This window comes from Lampris incognitus, chromosome 11 (genome assembly GCF_029633865.1).
Source record: "Lampris incognitus isolate fLamInc1 chromosome 11, fLamInc1.hap2, whole genome shotgun sequence".
Taxonomy (NCBI): Eukaryota; Metazoa; Chordata; class Actinopteri; order Lampriformes; family Lampridae; genus Lampris; species Lampris incognitus.
In genome coordinates this window covers 1147302-1169917 of record NC_079221.1, presented here as the reverse complement: position 1 = coordinate 1169917, position 22616 = coordinate 1147302, and the positions used below count along the sequence as shown (strand labels likewise).

Genomic DNA, 22616 nt, shown 5'->3' with positions numbered 1-22616 from the left:
ACAACCTGTGACTGACTAGACATGAACAACTAATATACAACCTGCGACTGACAAGACATGAACAACTAATATACAACCTGCGACTGACAAGACATGAACAACTAATATACAACCTGCGACTGACAAGACATGAACAACTACTGTACAACCTGCGACTGACAAGACATGAACAACTACCGTACAATCTGCGACTGACAAGACATGAACAACTACTGTACAACCTGTGACTGACAAGACATGAACAACTACTGTACAACCTGCGACTGACAAGACATGAACAACTACTGTACAACCTGCGACTGACAAGACATGAACAACTACCGTACAACCTGCGACTGAGAAGACATGAACAACTACTATACAACCTGTGACTGACAAGACATGAACAACTAATATACAACCTGCGACTGACAAGACATGAACAACTAATATACAACCTGCGACTGACAAGACATGAACAACTACTATACAACCTGCGACTGACAACACATAAACAACTACTATACAACCTGCGACTGACAAGACATAAACAACTAATATACAACCTGCGACTGACAAGACATGAACAACTACCGTACAACCTGCGACTGACAAGACATGAACAACTACTGTACAACCTGCGACTGACAAGACATGAACAACTACTGTACAACCTGCGACTGACAAGACATGAACAACTACTGTACAACCTGCGACTGACAAGACATGAACAACTACCGTACAACCTATGACTGACAAGACATGAACAACTACCGTACAACATGCGACTGACAAGACATGAACAACTACCGTACAACATGCGACTGACAAGACATGAACAACTAATATACAACATGCGACTGACAAGACATGAACAACTACTGTACAACCTGCGACTGACAAGACATGAACAACTACTATACAACCTGCGACTGACAAGACATGAACAACTACCGTACAACCTGCGACTGACAAGACATGAACAACTACTATACAACCTGTTACCGACAAGACATGAACAACTACCGTACAACCTGCGACTGACAAGACATGAACAACTACTGTACAACCTGTGACTGACAAGACATGAAGAACTAATATACAACCTGCGACTGACAAGACATGAACAACTACTATACAACCTGTGACTGACAAGACATGAACAACTAATATACAACCTGTGACTGACAAGACATGAACAACTACCGTACAACCTGCGACTGACAAGAAATGAACAACTACCGTACAACATGCGACTGACAAGACATGAACAACTACCGTATAACCTGCGACTGACGAGACATGAACAACTACTGTACAACCTGAGACTGACAAGTCATGAACAACTACTATACAACCTGCAACTGACAAGACATGAACAACTAATAGACAACCTGCGACTGACAAGACATGAACAACTAATATACAACCTGCGACTGACAAGACATGAACAACTACTGTACAACCTGCGACTGACAAGACATGAACAACTACCGTACAATCTGCGACTGACAAGACATGAACAACTACTGTACAACCTGTGACTGACAAGACATGAACAACTACTGTACAACCTGCGACTGACAAGACATGAACAACTACTGTACAACCTGCGACTGACAAGACATGAACAACTACCGTACAACCTGCGACTGAGAAGACATGAACAACTACTATACAACCTGTGACTGACAAGACATGAACAACTAATATACAACCTGCGACTGACAAGACATGAACAACTAATATACAACCTGCGACTGACAAGACATGAACAACTACTATACAACCTGCGACTGACAACACATAAACAACTACTATACAACCTGCGACTGACAAGACATAAACAACTAATATACAACCTGCGACTGACAAGACATGAACAACTACCGTACAACCTGCGACTGACAAGACATGAACAACTACTGTACAACCTGCGACTGACAAGACATGAACAACTACTGTACAACATGCGACTGACAAGACATGAACAACTACCGTACAACATGCGACTGACAAGACATGAACAACTAATATACAACATGCGACTGACAAGACATGAACAACTACTGTACAACCTGCGACTGACAAGACATGAACAACTACTATACAACCTGCGACTGACAAGACATGAACAACTACCGTACAACCTGCGACTGACAAGACATGAACAACTACTATACAACCTGTTACCGACAAGACATGAACAACTACCGTACAACCTGCGACTGACAAGACATGAACAACTACTGTACAACCTGTGACTGACAAGACATGAAGAACTAATATACAACCTGCGACTGACAAGACATGAACAACTACTATACAACCTGTGACTGACAAGACATGAACAACTAATATACAACCTGTGACTGACAAGACATGAACAACTACCGTACAACCTGCGACTGACAAGAAATGAACAACTACCGTACAACATGCGACTGACAAGACATGAACAACTACCGTATAACCTGCGACTGACGAGACATGAACAACTACTGTACAACCTGAGACTGACAAGTCATGAACAACTACTATACAACCTGCAACTGACAAGACATGAACAACTAATAGACAACCTGCGACTGACAAGACATGAACAACTACCGTACAACCTGCGACTGACAAGACAAGAACAATCACTATACAACCTGCGACTGACAAGACATGAACAACTACTGTACAACCTGTGACTGACAAGACATGAACAACTACTATAGAACCTGCGACTGACAAGACATGAACAACTACTGTACAACCTGTGACTGACAAGACATGAACAACTAATATACAACCTGTGACTGACAAGACATGAACAACTAATATACAACCTGCGACTGACAAGACATGAACAACTAATATACAACCTGCGACTGACAAGACATGAACAACTAATATACAACCTGCGACTGACAAGACGTGAACAACTAATATACAACCTGCGACTGACAAGACATGAACAACTAATATACAACCTGCGACTGACAAGACATGAACAACTACTGTACAACCTGCGACTGACAAGACATGAACAACTAATATACAACCTGCGACTGAAAAGACATGAACAACTACCGTACAACATGCGACTGACAAGACATGAACAACTACCGTACAACCTGCGACTGACGAGACATGAACAACTACTGTACAACCTGAGACTGACAAGACATGAACAACTACTATACAACCTGCGACTGACAAGACATGAACAACTAATATACAACCTGCGACTGACAAGACATGAACAACTACCGTACAACCTGCGACTGACAAGACATGAACAACTACTGTACAACCTGCGACTGACAAGACATGAACAACTACTGTGCAACCTGCGACTGACAAGACAAGAACAATCACTATACAACCTGCGACTGACAAGACATGAACAACTACTGTACAACCTGTGACTGACAAGACATGAACAACTACTATACAACCTGTGACTGACAAGACATGAACAACTAATATACAACCTGCGACTGACAAGACATGAACAACTAATATACAACCTGCGACTGACAAGACATGAACAACTAATATACAACCTGCGACTGACAAGACATGAACAACTACTGTACAACCTGTGACTGACAAGACATGAACAACTACTATACAACCTGTGACTGACAAGACATGAACAACTAATATACAACCTGCGACTGACAAGACATGAACAACTAATATACAACCTGCGACTGACAAGACATGAACAACTACCGTACAACCTGCGACTGACAAGACATGAACAACTACCGTACAACCTGCGACTGACAAGACATGAACAACTACCGTACAACCTGCGACTGACAAGACATGAACAACTACCGTACAACCTGCGACTTACAAGACATGAACAACTACCGTACAACATGCGACTGACAAGACATGAACAACTACCGTACAACCTGCGACTGACAAGACATGAACAACTACCGTACAACATGCGACTGACAAGACATGAACAACTACTGTACAACCTGTGACTGAAAAGACATGAACAACTACTGTACAACCTGTGACTGACAAGACATGAACGACTACTATACAACGTGCGACTGACAAGACATGAACGACTGTACAACCTGCGACTGAAAAGACATGAACAACTACCGTACAACCTACGACTGACAAGACATGAACAACTACCGTACAACATGCGACTGACAAGACATGAACAACTACTGTACAACCTGTGACTGACAAGACATGAACAACTACTGTACAACCTGTGACTGACAAGACATGAACAACTACTATACAACGTGCGACTGACAAGACATGAACGACTGTACAACCTGCGACTGACAAGACATGAACAACTACTATACAACCTGTGACCGACAAGACATGAACAACTACCGTACAACCTGCGACTGACAAGACATGAACAACTACTATACAACCTGTGACTGACAAGACATGAACAACTAATATACAACCTGCGACTGACAAGACATGAACAACTAATATACAACCTGTGACTGACAAGACATGAACAACTAATATACAACCTGCGACTGACAAGACATGAACAACTACTGTACAACCTGTGACTGACAAGACATGAACAACTAATATACAACCTGCGAGTGACAAGACATGAAAAACTAATATACAACCTGCGACTGACAAGACATGAACAACTAATATACAACCTGCGACTGACAAGACATGAACAACTACTGTACAACCTGCGACTGACAAGACATGAACAACTGCCGTACAACCTGCGACTGAAAAGACATGAACAACTACCGTACAACCTGCGACTGACAAGACATAAACAACTACTGCACAACCTGCGACTGACAAGACATGAACAACTAATATACAACCTGCGACTGACAAGACATGAACAACTAATATACAACCTGCGACTGACAAGACATGAACAACTAATATACAACCTGCGACTGACAAGACATGAACAACTACTGTAAAACCTGCGACTGACAAGACATGAACAACTACCGTACAACCTGCGACTGACAACACATGAACAACTACTGTACAACCTGCAACTGGCAAGACATGAACAACTACTGTACAACCTGCGACTGACAAGACATGAACAACTACTGTACAACCTGCGACTGACAAGACATGAACAACTACCGTACAACCTGCGACTGACAAGACATGAACAACTACCGTACAACCTGCGACTGACAAGACATGAACAACTACCGTACCACCTGCGACTGACAAGACATGAACAACTACCGTACAACATGCGACTGACAAGACATGAACAACTACCGTACAACATGCGACTGACAAGACATGAACAACTACCGTACAACATGCGACTGACAAGACATGAACAACTACCGTACAACATGCGACTGACAAGACATGAACAACTACCGTACAACCTGCGACTGACGAGACATGAACAACTACTGTACAACCTGAGACTGACAAGACATGAACAACTACTATACAACCTGCGACTGACAAGACATGAACAACTAATATACAACCTGCGACTGACAAGACATGAACAACTACCGTACAACCTGCGACTGACAAGACATGAACAACTACCGTACAACCTGCGACTGACAAGACATGAACAACTACTGTGCAACCTGCGACTGACAAGACAAGAACAATCACTATACAACCTGCGACTGACAAGACATGAACAACTACTGTACAACCTGTGACTGACAAGACATGAACAACTACTATACAACCTGTGACTGACAAGACATGAACAACTAATATACAACCTGCGACTGACAAGACATGAACAACTAATATAAAACCTGCGACTGACAAGACATGAACAACTACTGTACAACCTGCGACTGACAAGACATGAACAACTACTGTACAACCTGCGACTGACAAGATATGAACAACTACCGTACAACCTGCGACTGACAAGACATGAACAACTACCGTACAACCTGCGACTGACAAGACATGAACAACTACCGTACAACCTGCGACTGACAAGACATGAACAACTACCGTACAACATGCGACTGACAAGACATGAACAACTACCGTACAACATGCGACTGACAAGACATGAACAACTACTGTACAACCTGTGACTGACAAGACATGAACAACTACTGTACAACCTGTGACTGACAAGACATGAACAACTACTATACAACGTGCGACTGACAAGACATGAACAACTACTGTACAACCTGCGACTGACAAGACATGAACAACTAATATACAACCTGCGACTGACAAGACATGAACAACTAATATACAACCTGCGACTGACAAGACATGAACAACTAATATACAACCTGCGACTGACAAGACATGAACAACTACTGTACAACCTGCGACTGACAAGACATGAACAACTACCGTACAACCTGCGACTGACAAGACATGAACAACTACTGTACAACCTGCGACTGACAAGACATGAACAACTAATGTACAACCTGCGACTGACAAGACATGAACAACTACTGTACAACCTGCGACTGACAAGACATGAACAACTACCGTACAACCTGCGACTGACAAGACATGAACAACTACTGTGCAACCTGCGACTGACAAGACAAGAACAATCACTATACAACCTGCGACTGACAAGACATGAACAACTACTGTACAACCTGTGACTGACAAGACATGAACAACTACTATACAACCTGTGACTGACAAGACATGAACAACTAATATACAACCTGCGACTGACAAGACATGAACAACTAATATACAACCTGCGACTGACAAGACATGAACAACTAATATAAAACCTGCGACTGACAAGACATGAACAACTACTGTACAACCTGCGACTGACAAGATATGAACAACTACCGTACAACCTGCGACTGACAAGACATGAACAACTACCGTACAACCTGCGACTGACAAGACATGAACAACTACCGTACAACCTGCGACTGACAAGACATGAACAACTACCGTACAACATGCGACTGACAAGACATGAACAACTACCGTACAACATGCGACTGACAAGACATGAACAACTACTGTACAACCTGTGACTGACAAGACATGAACAACTACTGTACAACCTGTGACTGACAAGACATGAACAACTACTATACAACGTGCGACTGACAAGACATGAACAACTACTGTACAACCTGCGACTGACAAGACATGAACAACTACTATACAACCTGTGACCGACAAGACATGAACAACTACCGTACAACCTGCGACTGACAAGACATGAACAACTACTATACAACCTGTGACTGACAAGACATGAACAACTAATATACAACCTGCGACTGACAAGACATGAACAACTACTATACAACCTGTGACTGACAAGACATGAACAACTAATATACAACCTGCGACTGACAAGACATGAACAACTAATATACAACCTGCGAGTGACAAGACATGAACAACTAATATACAACCTGCGACTGACAAGACATGAACAACTAATATACAACCTGCGACTGACAAGACATGAACAACTACTGTACAACCTGCGACTGACAAGACATGAACAACTGCCGTACAACCTGCGACTGACAAGACATGAACAACTACCGTACAACCTGCGACTAACAAGACATAATCAACTACTGTACAACCTGCGACTGACAAGACATGAACAACTAATATACAACCTGTGACTGACAAGACATGAACAACTACTGTACAACCTGTGACTGACAAGACATGAACAACTAATATACAACCTGCGACTGACAAGACATGAACAACTAATATACAACCTGCGACTGACAAGACATGAACAACTAATATACAACCTGCGACTGACAAGACATGAACAACTACTGTACAACCTGCGACTGACAAGACATGAACAACTACTGTACAACCTGCGACTGACAAGACATGAACAACTACTGTACAACCTGCGACTGACAAGACATGAACAACTACCGTACAACATGCGACTGACAAGACATGAACAACTACTGTACAACCTGTGACTGACAAGACATGAACAACTACTGTACAACCTGTGACTGACAAGACATGAACAACTACTATACAACGTGCGACTGACAAGACATGAACAACTACTGTACAACCTGCGACTGACAAGACATGAACAACTACTATACAACCTGTGACCGACAAGACATGAACAACTACCGTACAACCTGCGACTGACAAGACATGAACAACTACTATACAACCTGTGACTGACAAGACATGAACAACTAATATACAACCTGCGACTGACAAGACATGAACAACTACTATACAACCTGTGACTGACAAGACATGAACAACTAATATACAACCTGCGACTGACAAGACATGAACAACTAATATACAACCTGCGAGTGACAAGACATGAACAACTAATATACAACCTGCGACTGACAAGACATGAACAACTAATATACAACCTGCGACTGACAAGACATGAACAACTACTGTACAACCTGCGACTGACAAGACATGAACAACTACCGTACAACCTGCGACTGACAAGACATGAACAACTACCGTACAACCTGCGACTAACAAGACATAATCAACTACTGTACAACCTGCGACTGACAAGACATGAACAACTAATATACAACCTGTGACTGACAAGACATGAACAACTACTGTACAACCTGTGACTGACAAGACATGAACAACTAATATACAACCTGCGACTGACAAGACATGAACAACTAATATACAACCTGCGACTGACAAGACATGAACAACTAATATACAACCTGCGACTGACAAGACATGAACAACTACTGTACAACCTGCGACTGACAAGACATGAACAACTACCGTACAACCTGCGACTGACAAGACATGAACAACTACTGTACAACCTGCGACTGACAAGACATGAACAACTACTGTACAACCTGCGACTGACAAGACATGAACAACTACTGTACAACCTGCGACTGACAAGACATGAACAACTACCGTACAACCTGCGACTGACAAGACATGAACAACGACCGTACAACTTGCGACTGACAAGACATGAACAACTACCGTACAACATGCGACTGACAAGACATGAACAACTACCGTACAACATGCGACTGACAAGACATGAACAACTACTGTACAACCTGTGACTGACAAGACATGAACAACTACTATACAACGTGCGACTGACAAGACATGATGGACTGTACAACCTGCGACTGACAAGACATGAACAACTACTATACAACCTGTGACCGACAAGACATGAACAACTACCGTACAACCTGCGACTGACAAGACATGAACAACTACTATACAACCTGTGACTGACAAGACATGAACAACTAATATACAACCTGCGACTGACAAGACATGAACAACTACTATACAACCTGTGACTGACAAGACATGAACAACTACTATACAACCTGCGACTGGCAAGACATGAACAACTACTGTACAACCTGCGACTGACAAGACATGAACAACTACTGTACAACCTGCGACTGACAAGACATGAACAACTACCGTACAACCTGCGACTGACAAGACATGAACAACTACCGTACAACCTGCGACTGACAAGACATGAACAACTACCGTACCACCTGCGACTGACAAGACATGAACAACTACCGTACAACATGCGACTGACAAGACATGAACAACTACCGTACAACATGCGACTGACAAGACATGAACAACTACCGTACAACATGCGACTGACAAGACATGAACAACTACCGTACAACATGCGACTGACAAGACATGAACAACTACCGTACAACCTGCGACTGACGAGACATGAACAACTACTGTACAACCTGAGACTGACAAGACATGAACAACTACTATACAACCTGCGACTGACAAGACATGAACAACTACTATACAACCTGCGACTGACAAGACATGAACAACTAATATACAACCTGCGACTGACAAGACATGAACAACTACCGTACAACCTGCGACTGACAAGACATGAACAACTACTGTACAACCTGCGACTGACAAGACATGAACAACTACTGTGCAACCTGCGACTGACAAGACAAGAACAATCACTATACAACCTGCGACTGACAAGACATGAACAACTACTGTACAACCTGTGACTGACAAGACATGAACAACTACTATACAACCTGTGACTGACAAGACATGAACAACTAATATACAACCTGCGACTGACAAGACATGAACAACTAATATACAACCTGCGACTGACAAGACATGAACAACTAATATACAACCTGCGACTGACAAGACATGAACAACTACTGTACAACCTGCGACTGACAAGACATGAACAACTACTATACAACCTGTGACTGACAAGACATGAACAACTAATATACAACCTGCGACTGACAAGACATGAACAACTAATATACAACCTGCGACTGACAAGACATGAACAACTACCGTACAACCTGCGACTGACAAGACATGAACAACTACCGTACAACCTGCGACTGACAAGACATGAACAACTACCGTACAACCTGCGACTGACAAGACATGAACAACTACCGTACAACCTGCGACTTACAAGACATGAACAACTACCGTACAACATGCGACTGACAAGACATGAACAACTACCGTACAACCTGCGACTGACAAGACATGAACAACTACCGTACAACATGCGACTGACAAGACATGAACAACTACTGTACAACATGTGACTGAAAAGACATGAACAACTACTGTACAACCTGTGACTGACAAGACATGAACGACTACTATACAACGTGCGACTGACAAGACATGAACGACTGTACAACCTGCGACTGACAAGATATGAACAACTACCGTACAACCTGCGACTGACAAGACATGAACAACTACCGTACAACATGCGACTGACAAGACATGAACAACTACTGTACAACCTGTGACTGACAAGACATGAACAATACTGTACAACCTGTGACTGACAAGACATGAACAACTACTATAAAACGTGCGACTGACAAGACATGAACGACTGTACAACCTGCGACTGACAAGACATGAACAACTACTATACAACCTGTGACCGACAAGACATGAACAACTACCGTACAACCTGCGACTGACAAGACATGAACAACTACTATACAACCTGTGACTGACAAGACATGAACAACTAATATACAACCTGCGACTGACAAGACATGAACAACTAATATACAACCTGTGACTGACAAGACATGAACAACTAATATACAACCTGCGACTGACAAGACATGAACAACTACTGTACAACCTGTGACTGACAAGACATGAACAACTAATATACAACCTGCGAGTGACAAGACATGAAAAACTAATATACAACCTGCGACTGACAAGACATGAACAACTAATATACAACCTGCGACTGACAAGACATGAACAACTACTGTACAACCTGCGACTGACAAGACATGAACAACTACCGTACAACCTGCGACTGACAAGACATAAACAACTACTGCACAACCTGCGACTGACAAGACATGAACAACTAATATACAACCTGCGACTGACAAGACATGAACAACTAATATACAACCTGCGACTGACAAGACATGAACAACTAATATACAACCTGCGACTGACAAGACATGAACAACTACTGTAAAACCTGCGACTGACAAGACATGAACAACTACCGTACAACCTGCGACTGACAACACATGAACAACTACTGTACAACCTGCAACTGGCAAAACATGAACAACTACTGTACAACCTGCGACTGACAAGACATGAACAACTACTGTACAACCTGCGACTGACAAGACATGAACAACTACCGTACAACCTGCGACTGACAAGACATGAACAACTACCGTACAACCTGCGACTGACAAGACATGAACAACTACCGTACAACCTGCGACTGACAAGACATGAACAACTACTGTACAACCTGCGACTGACAAGACATGAACAACTACCGTACAACCTGCGACTGACAAGACATGAACAACTACCGTACAACCTGCGACTGACAAGACATGAACAACTACCGTACAACCTGCGACTGACAAGACATGAACAACTACCGTACAACATGCGACTGACAAGACATGAACAACTACCGTACAACATGCGACTGACAAGACATGAACAACTACCGTACAACCTGCGACTGACGAGACATGAACAACTACTGTACAACCTGAGACTGACAAGACATGAACAACTACTATACAACCTGCGACTGACAAGACATGAACAACTAATATGCAACCTGCGACTGACAAGACATGAACAACTACCGTACAACCTGCGACTGACAAGACATGAACAACTACCGTACAACCTGCGACTGACAAGACATGAACAACTACTGTGCAACCTGCGACTGACAAGACAAGAACAATCACTATACAACCTGCGACTGACAAGACATGAACAACTACTGTACAACCTGTGACTGACAAGACATGAACAACTACTATACAACCTGTGACTGACAAGACATGAACAACTAATATACAACCTGCGACTGACAAGACATGAACAACTAATATACAACCTGCGACTGACAAGACATGAACAACTACTGTACAACCTGCGACTGACAAGACATGAACAACTACTGTACAACCTGCGACTGACAAGATATGAACAACTACCGTACAACCTGCGACTGACAAGACATGAACAACTACCGTACAACATGCGACTGACAAGACATGAACAACTACCGTACAACATGCGACTGACAAGACATGAACAACTACCGTACAACCTGCGACTGACGAGACATGAACAACTACTGTACAACCTGAGACTGACAAGACATGAACAACTACTATACAACCTGCGACTGACAAGACATGAACAACTAATATACAACCTGCGACTGACAAGACATGAACAACTACCGTACAACCTGCGACTGACAAGACATGAACAACTACCGTACAACCTGCGACTGACAAGACATGAACAACTACTGTGCAACCTGCGACTGACAAGACAAGAACAATCACTATACAACCTGCGACTGACAAGACATGAACAACTACTGTACAACCTGTGACTGACAAGACATGAACAACTACTATACAACCTGTGACTGACAAGACATGAACAACTAATATACAACCTGCGACTGACAAGACATGAACAACTAATATACAACCTGCGACTGACAAGACATGAACAACTACTGTACAACCTGCGACTGACAAGACATGAACAACTACTGTACAACCTGCGACTGACAAGATATGAACAACTACCGTACAACCTGCGACTGACAAGACATGAACAACTACCGTACAACATGCGACTGACAAGACATGAACAACTACCGTACAACATGCGACTGACAAGACATGAACAACTACTGTACAACCTGTGACTGACAAGACATGAACAACTACTGTACAACCTGTGACTGACAAGACATGAACAACTACTATACAACGTGCGACTGACAAGACATGAACAACTACTGTACAACCTGCGACTGACAAGACATGAACAACTACTATACAACCTGTGACCGACAAGACATGAACAACTACCGTACAACCTGCGACTGACAAGACATGAACAACTACTATACAACCTGTGACTGACAAGACATGAACAACTAATATACAACCTGCGACTGACAAGACATGAACAACTACTATACAACCTGTGACTGACAAGACATGAACAACTAATATACAACCTGCGACTGACAAGACATGAACAACTAATATACAACCTGCGAGTGACAAGACATGAACAACTAATATACAACCTGCGACTGACAAGACATGAACAACTAATATACAACCTGCGACTGACAAGACATGAACAACTACTGTACAACCTGCGACTGACAAGACATGAACAACTGCCGTACAACCTGCGACTGACAAGACATGAACAACTACCGTACAACCTGCGACTAACAAGACATAATCAACTACTGTACAACCTGCGACTGACAAGACATGAACAACTAATATACAACCTGTGACTGACAAGACATGAACAACTACTGTACAACCTGTGACTGACAAGACATGAACAACTAATATACAACCTGCGACTGACAAGACATGAACAACTAATATACAACCTGCGACTGACAAGACATGAACAACTAATATACAACCTGCGACTGACAAGACATGAACAACTACTGTACAACCTGCGACTGACAAGACATGAACAACTACCGTACAACCTGCGACTGACAAGACATGAACAACTACTGTACAACCTGCGACTGACAAGACATGAACAACTACTGTACAACCTGCGACTGACAAGACATGAACAACTACCGTACAACATGCGACTGACAAGACATGAACAACTACTGTACAACCTGTGACTGACAAGACATGAACAACTACTGTACAACCTGTGACTGACAAGACATGAACAACTACTATACAACGTGCGACTGACAAGACATGAACAACTACTGTACAACCTGCGACTGACAAGACATGAACAACTACTATACAACCTGTGACCGACAAGACATGAACAACTACCGTACAACCTGCGACTGACAAGACATAAACAACTACTATACAACCTGTGACTGACAAGACATGAACAACTAATATACAACCTGCGACTGACAAGACATGAACAACTACTATACAACCTGTGACTGACAAGACATGAACAACTAATATACAACCTGCGACTGACAAGACATGAACAACTAATATACAACCTGCGAGTGACAAGACATGAACAACTAATATACAACCTGCGACTGACAAGACATGAACAACTAATATACAACCTGCGACTGACAAGACATGAACAACTACTGTACAACCTGCGACTGACAAGACATGAACAACTGCCGTACAACCTGCGACTGACAAGACATGAACAACTACCGTACAACCTGCGACTAACAAGACATAATCAACTACTGTACAACCTGCGACTGACAAGACATGAACAACTAATATACAACCTGTGACTGACAAGACATGAACAACTACTGTACAACCTGTGACTGACAAGACATGAACAACTAATATACAACCTGCGACTGACAAGACATGAACAACTAATATACAACCTGCGACTGACAAGACATGAACAACTAATATACAACCTGCGACTGACAAGACATGAACAACTACTGTACAACCTGCGACTGACAAGACATGAACAACTACCGTACAACCTGCGACTGACAAGACATGAACAACTACTGTACAACCTGCGACTGACAAGACATGAACAACTACTGTACAACCTGCGACTGACAAGACATGAACAACTACTGTACAACCTGCGACTGACAAGACATGAACAACTACCGTACAACCTGCGACTGACAAGACATGAACAACGACCGTACAACCTGCGACTGACAAGACATGAACAACTACCGTACAACATGCGACTGACAAGACATGAACAACTACTGTACAACCTGTGACTGACAAGACATGAACAACTACTATACAACGTGCGACTGACAAGACATGATGGACTGTACAACCTGCGACTGACAAGACATGAACAACTACTATACAACCTGTGACCGACAAGACATGAACAACTACCGTACAACCTGCGACTGACAAGACATGAACAACTACTATACAACCTGTGACTGACAAGACATGAACAACTAATATACAACCTGCGACTGACAAGACATGAACAACTACTATACAACCTGTGACTGACAAGACATGAACAACTACTATACAACCTGCGACTGGCAAGACATGAACAACTACTGTACAACCTGCGACTGACAAGACATGAACAACTACTGTACAACCTGCGACTGACAAGACATGAACAACTACCGTACAACCTGCGACTGACAAGACATGAACAACTACCGTACAACCTGTGACTGACAAGACATGAACAACTACCGTACCACCTGCGACTGACAAGACATGAACAACTACCGTACAACATGCGACTGACAAGACATGAACAACTACCGTACAACATGCGACTGACAAGACATGAACAACTACCGTACAACATGCGACTGACAAGACATGAACAACTACCGTACAACATGCGACTGACAAGACATGAACAACTACCGTACAACCTGCGACTGACGAGACATGAACAACTACTGTACAACCTGAGACTGACAAGACATGAACAACTACTATACAACCTGCGACTGACAAGACATGAACAACTAATATACAACCTGCGACTGACAAGACATGAACAACTACCGTACAACCTGCGACTGACAAGACATGAACAACTACCGTACAACCTGCGACTGACAAGACATGAACAACTACTGTGCAACCTGCGACTGACAAGACAAGAACAATCACTATACAACCTGCGACTGACAAGACATGAACAACTACTGTACAACCTGTGACTGACAAGACATGAACAACTACTATACAACCTGTGACTGACAAGACATGAACAACTAATATACAACCTGCGACTGACAAGACATGAACAACTAATATACAACCTGCGACTGACAAGACATGAACAACTAATATACAACCTGCGACTGACAAGACATGAACAACTACTGTACAACCTGCGACTGACAAGACATGAACAACTACTGTACAACCTGCGACTGACAAGATATGAACAACTACCGTACAACCTGCGACTGACAAGACATGAACAACTACCGTACAACCTGCGACTGACAAGACATGAACAACTACCGTACAACCTGCGACTGACAAGACATGAACAACTACCGTACAACATGCGACTGACAAGACATGAACAACTACCGTACAACATGCGACTGACAAGACATGAACAACTACTGTACAACCTGTGACTGACAAGACATGAACAACTACTGTACAACCTGTGACTGACAAGACATGAACAACTACTATACAACGTGCGACTGACAAGACATGAACAACTACTGTACAACCTGCGACTGACAAGACATGAACAACTACTATACAACCTGTGACCGACAAGACATGAACAACTACCGTACAACCTGCGACTGACAAGACATGAACAACTACTATACAACCTGTGACTGACAAGACATGAACAACTAATATACAACCTGCGACTGACAAGACATGAACAACTACTATACAACCTGTGACTGACAAGACATGAACAACTAATATACAACCTGCGACTGACAAGACATGAACAACTAATATACAACCTGCGAGTGACAAGACATGAACAACTAATATACAACCTGCGACTGACAAGACATGAACAACTAATATACAACCTGCGACTGACAAGACATGAACAACTACTGTACAACCTGCGACTGACAAGACATGAACAACTGCCGTACAACCTGCGACTGACAAGACATGAACAACTACCGTACAACCTGCGACTAACAAGACATAATCAACTACTGTACAACCTGCGACTGACAAGACATGAACAACTAATATACAACCTGTGACTGACAAGACATGAACAACTACTGTACAACCTGTGACTGACAAGACATGAACAACTAATATACAACCTGCGACTGACAAGACATGAACAACTAATATACAACCTGCGACTGACAAGACATGAACAACTAATATACAACCTGCGACTGACAAGACATGAACAACTACTGTACAACCTGCGACTGACAAGACATGAACAACTACCGTACAACCTGCGACTGACAAGACATGAACAACTACTGTACAACCTGCGACTGACAAGACATGAACAACTACTGTACAACCTGCGACTGACAAGACATGAACAACTACCGTACAACATGCGACTGACAAGACATGAACAACTACTGTACAACCTGTGACTGACAAGACATGAACAACTACTGTACAACCTGTGACTGACAAGACATGAACAACTACTATACAACGTGCGACTGACAAGACATGAACAACTACTGTACAACCTGCGACTGACAAGACATGAACAACTACTATACAACCTGTGACCGACAAGACATGAACAACTACCGTACAACCTGCGACTGACAAGACATGAACAACTACTATACAACCTGTGACTGACAAGACATGAACAACTAATATACAACCTGCGACTGACAAGACATGAACAACTACTATACAACCTGTGACTGACAAGACATGAACAACTAATATACAACCTGCGACTGACAAGACATGAACAACTAATATACAACCTGCGACTGACAAGACATGAACAACTAATATACAACCTGCGACTGACAAGACATGAACAACTACTGTACAACCTGCGACTGACAAGACATGAACAACTGCCGTACAACCTGCGACTGACAAGACATGAACAACTACCGTACAACCTGCGACTAACAAGACATAATCAACTACTGTACAACCTGCGACTGACAAGACATGAACAACTAATATACAACCTGTGACTGACAAGACATGAACAACTACTATACAACCTGTGACTGACAAGACATGAACAACTAATATACAACCTGCGACTGACAAGACATGAACAACTAATATACAACCTGCGACTGACAAGACATGAACAACTAATATACAACCTGCGACTGACAAGACATGAACAACTACTGTACAACCTGCGACTGACAAGACATGAACAACTGCCGTACAACCTGCGACTGACAAGACATGAACAACTACCGTACAACCTGCGACTAACAAGACATAATCAACTACTGTACAACCTGCGACTGACAAGACATGAACAACTAATATACAACCTGCGACTGACAAGACATGAACAACTACTGTACAACCTGTGACTGACAAGACATGAACAACTAATATACAACCTGCGACTGACAAGACATGAACAACTAATATACAACCTGCGACTGACAAGACATGAACAACTAATATACAACCTGCGACTGACAAGACATGAACAACTACTGTACAACCTGCGACTGACAAGACATGAACAACTACCGTACAACCTGCGACTGACAAGACATGAACAACTACTGTACAACCTGCGACTGACAAGACATGAACAACTACTGTACAACCTGCGACTGACAAGACATGAACAACTACTGTACAACCTGCGACTGACAAGACATGAACAACTACCGTACAACCTGCGACTGACAAGACATGAACAACGACCGTACAACCTGCGACTGACAAGACATGAACAACTACCGTACAACATGCGACTGACAAGACATGAACAACTACCGTACAACATGCGACTGACAAGACATGAACAACTACTGTACAACCTGTGACTGACAAGACATGAACAACTACTATACAACGTGCGACTGACAAGACATGATGGACTGTACAACCTGCGACTGACAAGACATGAACAACTACTATACAACCTGTGACCGACAAGACATGAACAACTACCGTACAACCTGCGACTGACAAGACATGAACAACTACTATACAACCTGTGACTGACAAGACATGAACAACTAATATACAACCTGCGACTGACAAGACATGAACAACTACTATACAACCTGTGACTGACAAGACATGAACAACTACTATACAACCTGCGACTGACAAGACATGAACAACTAATATACAACCTGCGACTGACAAGACATGAACAACTAATATACAACCTGCGACTGACAAGACATGAACAACTAATATACAACCTGCGACTGACAAGACATGAACAACTACTGTACAACCTGCGACTGACAAGACATGAACAACTGCCGTACAACCTGCGACTGACAAGACATGAACAACTACCGTACAACCTGCGACTGACAAGACATGAACAACTATCGTACAACCTGAGACTGACAAGACATGAACAACTACTATACAACCTGCGACTGACAAGACATGAACAACTAATATACAACCTGCGACTGACAAGACATGAACAACTACCGTACAACCTGCGACTGACAAGACATGAACAACTACCGTACAACCTGCGACTGACAAGACATGAACAACTACTGTGCAACCTGCGACTGACAAGACAAGAACAATCACTATAGAACCTGCGACTGACAAGACATGAACAACTACTGTACAACCTGTGACTGACAAGACATGAACAACTACTATACAACCTGTGACTGACAAGACATGAACAACTAATATACAACCTGCGACTGACAAGACATGAACAACTAATATACAACCTGCGACTGACAAGACATGAACAACTAATATACAACCTGCGACTGACAAGACATGAACAACTACTGTACAACCTGCGACTGACAAGACATGAACAACTACCGTACAACCTGCGACTGACAAGACATGAACAACTACTGTACAACCTGCGACTGACAAGACATGAACGACTACTGTACAACCTGCGACTGACAAGACATGAACAACTACTATACAACCTGCGACTGACAAGACATGAACAACTACCGTACAACCTGCGACTGACAAGACATGAACAACTACCGTACAACCTGCGACTGACAAGACATGAACAACTACCGTACAACATGCGACTGACAAGACATGAACAACTACCGTACAACATGCGACTGACAAGACATGAACAACTACTGTACAACCTGTGACTGACAAGACATGAACAACTAATATACAACCTGCGACTGACAAGACATGAACGACTGTACAACCTGCGACTGACAAGACATGAACAACTACTATACAACCTGTGACTGACAAGACATGAACAACTACTGTACAACCTGCGACTGACAAGACATGAACAACTAATATACAACCTGTGACTGACAAGACATGAACAACTACTATACAACCTGCGACTGACAAGACATAAACAACTACTGTACAACCTGCGACTGACAAGACATGAACAACTACTGTACAACCTGCGACTGACAAGACATGAACAACTAATATACAACCTGCGACTGACAAGACATGAACAACTAATATACAACCTGCGACTGACAAGACATGAACAACTACTATACAACCTGTGACTGACAAGACATGAACAACTACTGTACAACCTGCGACTGACAAGACATGAACAACTACCGTACAACCTGCGACTGATAAGACATGAACAACTACCGTACAACCTGTGACTGACAAGACATGAACGACTGCACAACCTGCGACTGACAAGACATGAACAACTACTATACAACCTGTGACTGACAAGACATGAACAACTACTATACAACGTGCGACTGACAAGACATGAACGACTGTACAACCTGCGACTGACAAGACATGAACAACTACTGTACAACCTGCGACTGACAAGACATGAACAACTACTGTACAACCTGCGACTGACAAGACATGAACAACTACTGTACAACCTGTGACTGACAAGACATGAACAACTATTATACAACGTGCGACTGACAAGACATGAACGACTGTACAACCTACGACTGACAAGACATAAACAACTACCGTACAACCTGCGACTGACAAGACATGAACAACTACTGTACAACCTGTGACTGACAAGACATGAACAACTATTATACAACGTGCGACTGACAAGACATGAACGACTGTACAACCTGCGACTGACAAGACATGAACAACTACTGTACAACCTGCGACTGACAAGACATGAACAACCACTATACAACCCACGACTGACAAGACATAAACAACTACCGTACAACCTGCGACTGACAAGACATGAACAACTACTGTACAACCTGCGACTGACAAGACATGAACGACTGTACAACCTGCGACTGACAAGACATGAACAACTACTGTACAACCTGCGACTGACAAGACATGAACGACTGTACAACCTGCGACTGACAAGACATGAACAACTACTGTACAACATGAACAACTGACTGCTGCAGGCAGCACATGTTCCAGCTGCTCAGTGTGATGATGACTGCATATATGTAGATGTGTGTGTATATGTGTCAGAAGGACACACGTAGCGACATGGTGCATGAGCTCACAGGTAACAAGGCTGCCACTATGTCCATCCATCATATGTGTATGCATTGTGTGTCTGTGTGTGGCCTCGCGTATGCATAGTTTTGAGTCAGATCCTGACCCCCAGTCAGCCGATTCTAAGTCATGCAGGTCACAAGCAATAACAGACACACACATGCCTGACTAGAGACCCCAACAAAAAGATACAGGTGTGTGTAGGTGTGTGTCACCTGAAGCTACAGGTGTGTGTATGTGTGTGTCACCTGACAATACAGGTGTGTGTATGTGTGTGTCACCTCGTTGTCGGGGTCCTGGATGACTCGGTAGAGGGCTGGCACCAGCGACTTCTTCAAGTGAAGGCTGCCTGCGTAGCTGGGGATGTGGGTTTCTGGTAAGGTCTGGGGGGAGAGGACAGGAAAGGAAAGTAACATTAGGTGGGGAAGGTCAGTCTAAACCCTGGGCCAGTTGGGCACATGCTCAGGGGTCTGGCAGTGGCCCCATGCTCCCCGCCATGCCCCACCACCCACACACATTCTGTCCACCGAGACCCTGAATAAAACATGGTGTTTGTTCTCACAGCATGTACTGCACATGACTTCCAGCCAGGGAGGTGCTCTGGCTATTTCTGAATGAGCATCACGGCTCTTTTAATAACACATACAATAATACATATAATAATAATAATAATAAAATAATAATAACACCACATATAATAATAATAATTATAACAATGATACACATAATAATAACAGATATAATAATAAAATAATAATAATAATAATAATAATAATGATACATATAATAATAATAATGCATATAATACACATTATAATAATAATAATAATAATAATAATAATAGTAACAACAATACCAGTAGTGATAGCAGCCCTGGGACTTGTAAACAAAGGGATGGAGAAATACACCCAACGGATCCCGCCGGGTAACATCAGA

General features: G+C 42.7%; 1 protein-coding gene across 1 annotated transcript in view; it reads right to left on the bottom strand.

The window, feature by feature from the left end:
* The window catches only part of LOC130120700 (hyccin 2), a 147186-nt gene that overhangs the window by 66453 nt on the left and 58117 nt on the right, over positions 1-22616 (bottom strand). Inside the window, exon 5 of the mRNA XM_056289390.1 lies at positions 21962-22063. Coding sequence (XP_056145365.1) covers positions 21962-22063 — 102 coding nt within the window. The remainder of the gene's footprint in view (positions 1-21961; positions 22064-22616) is intronic.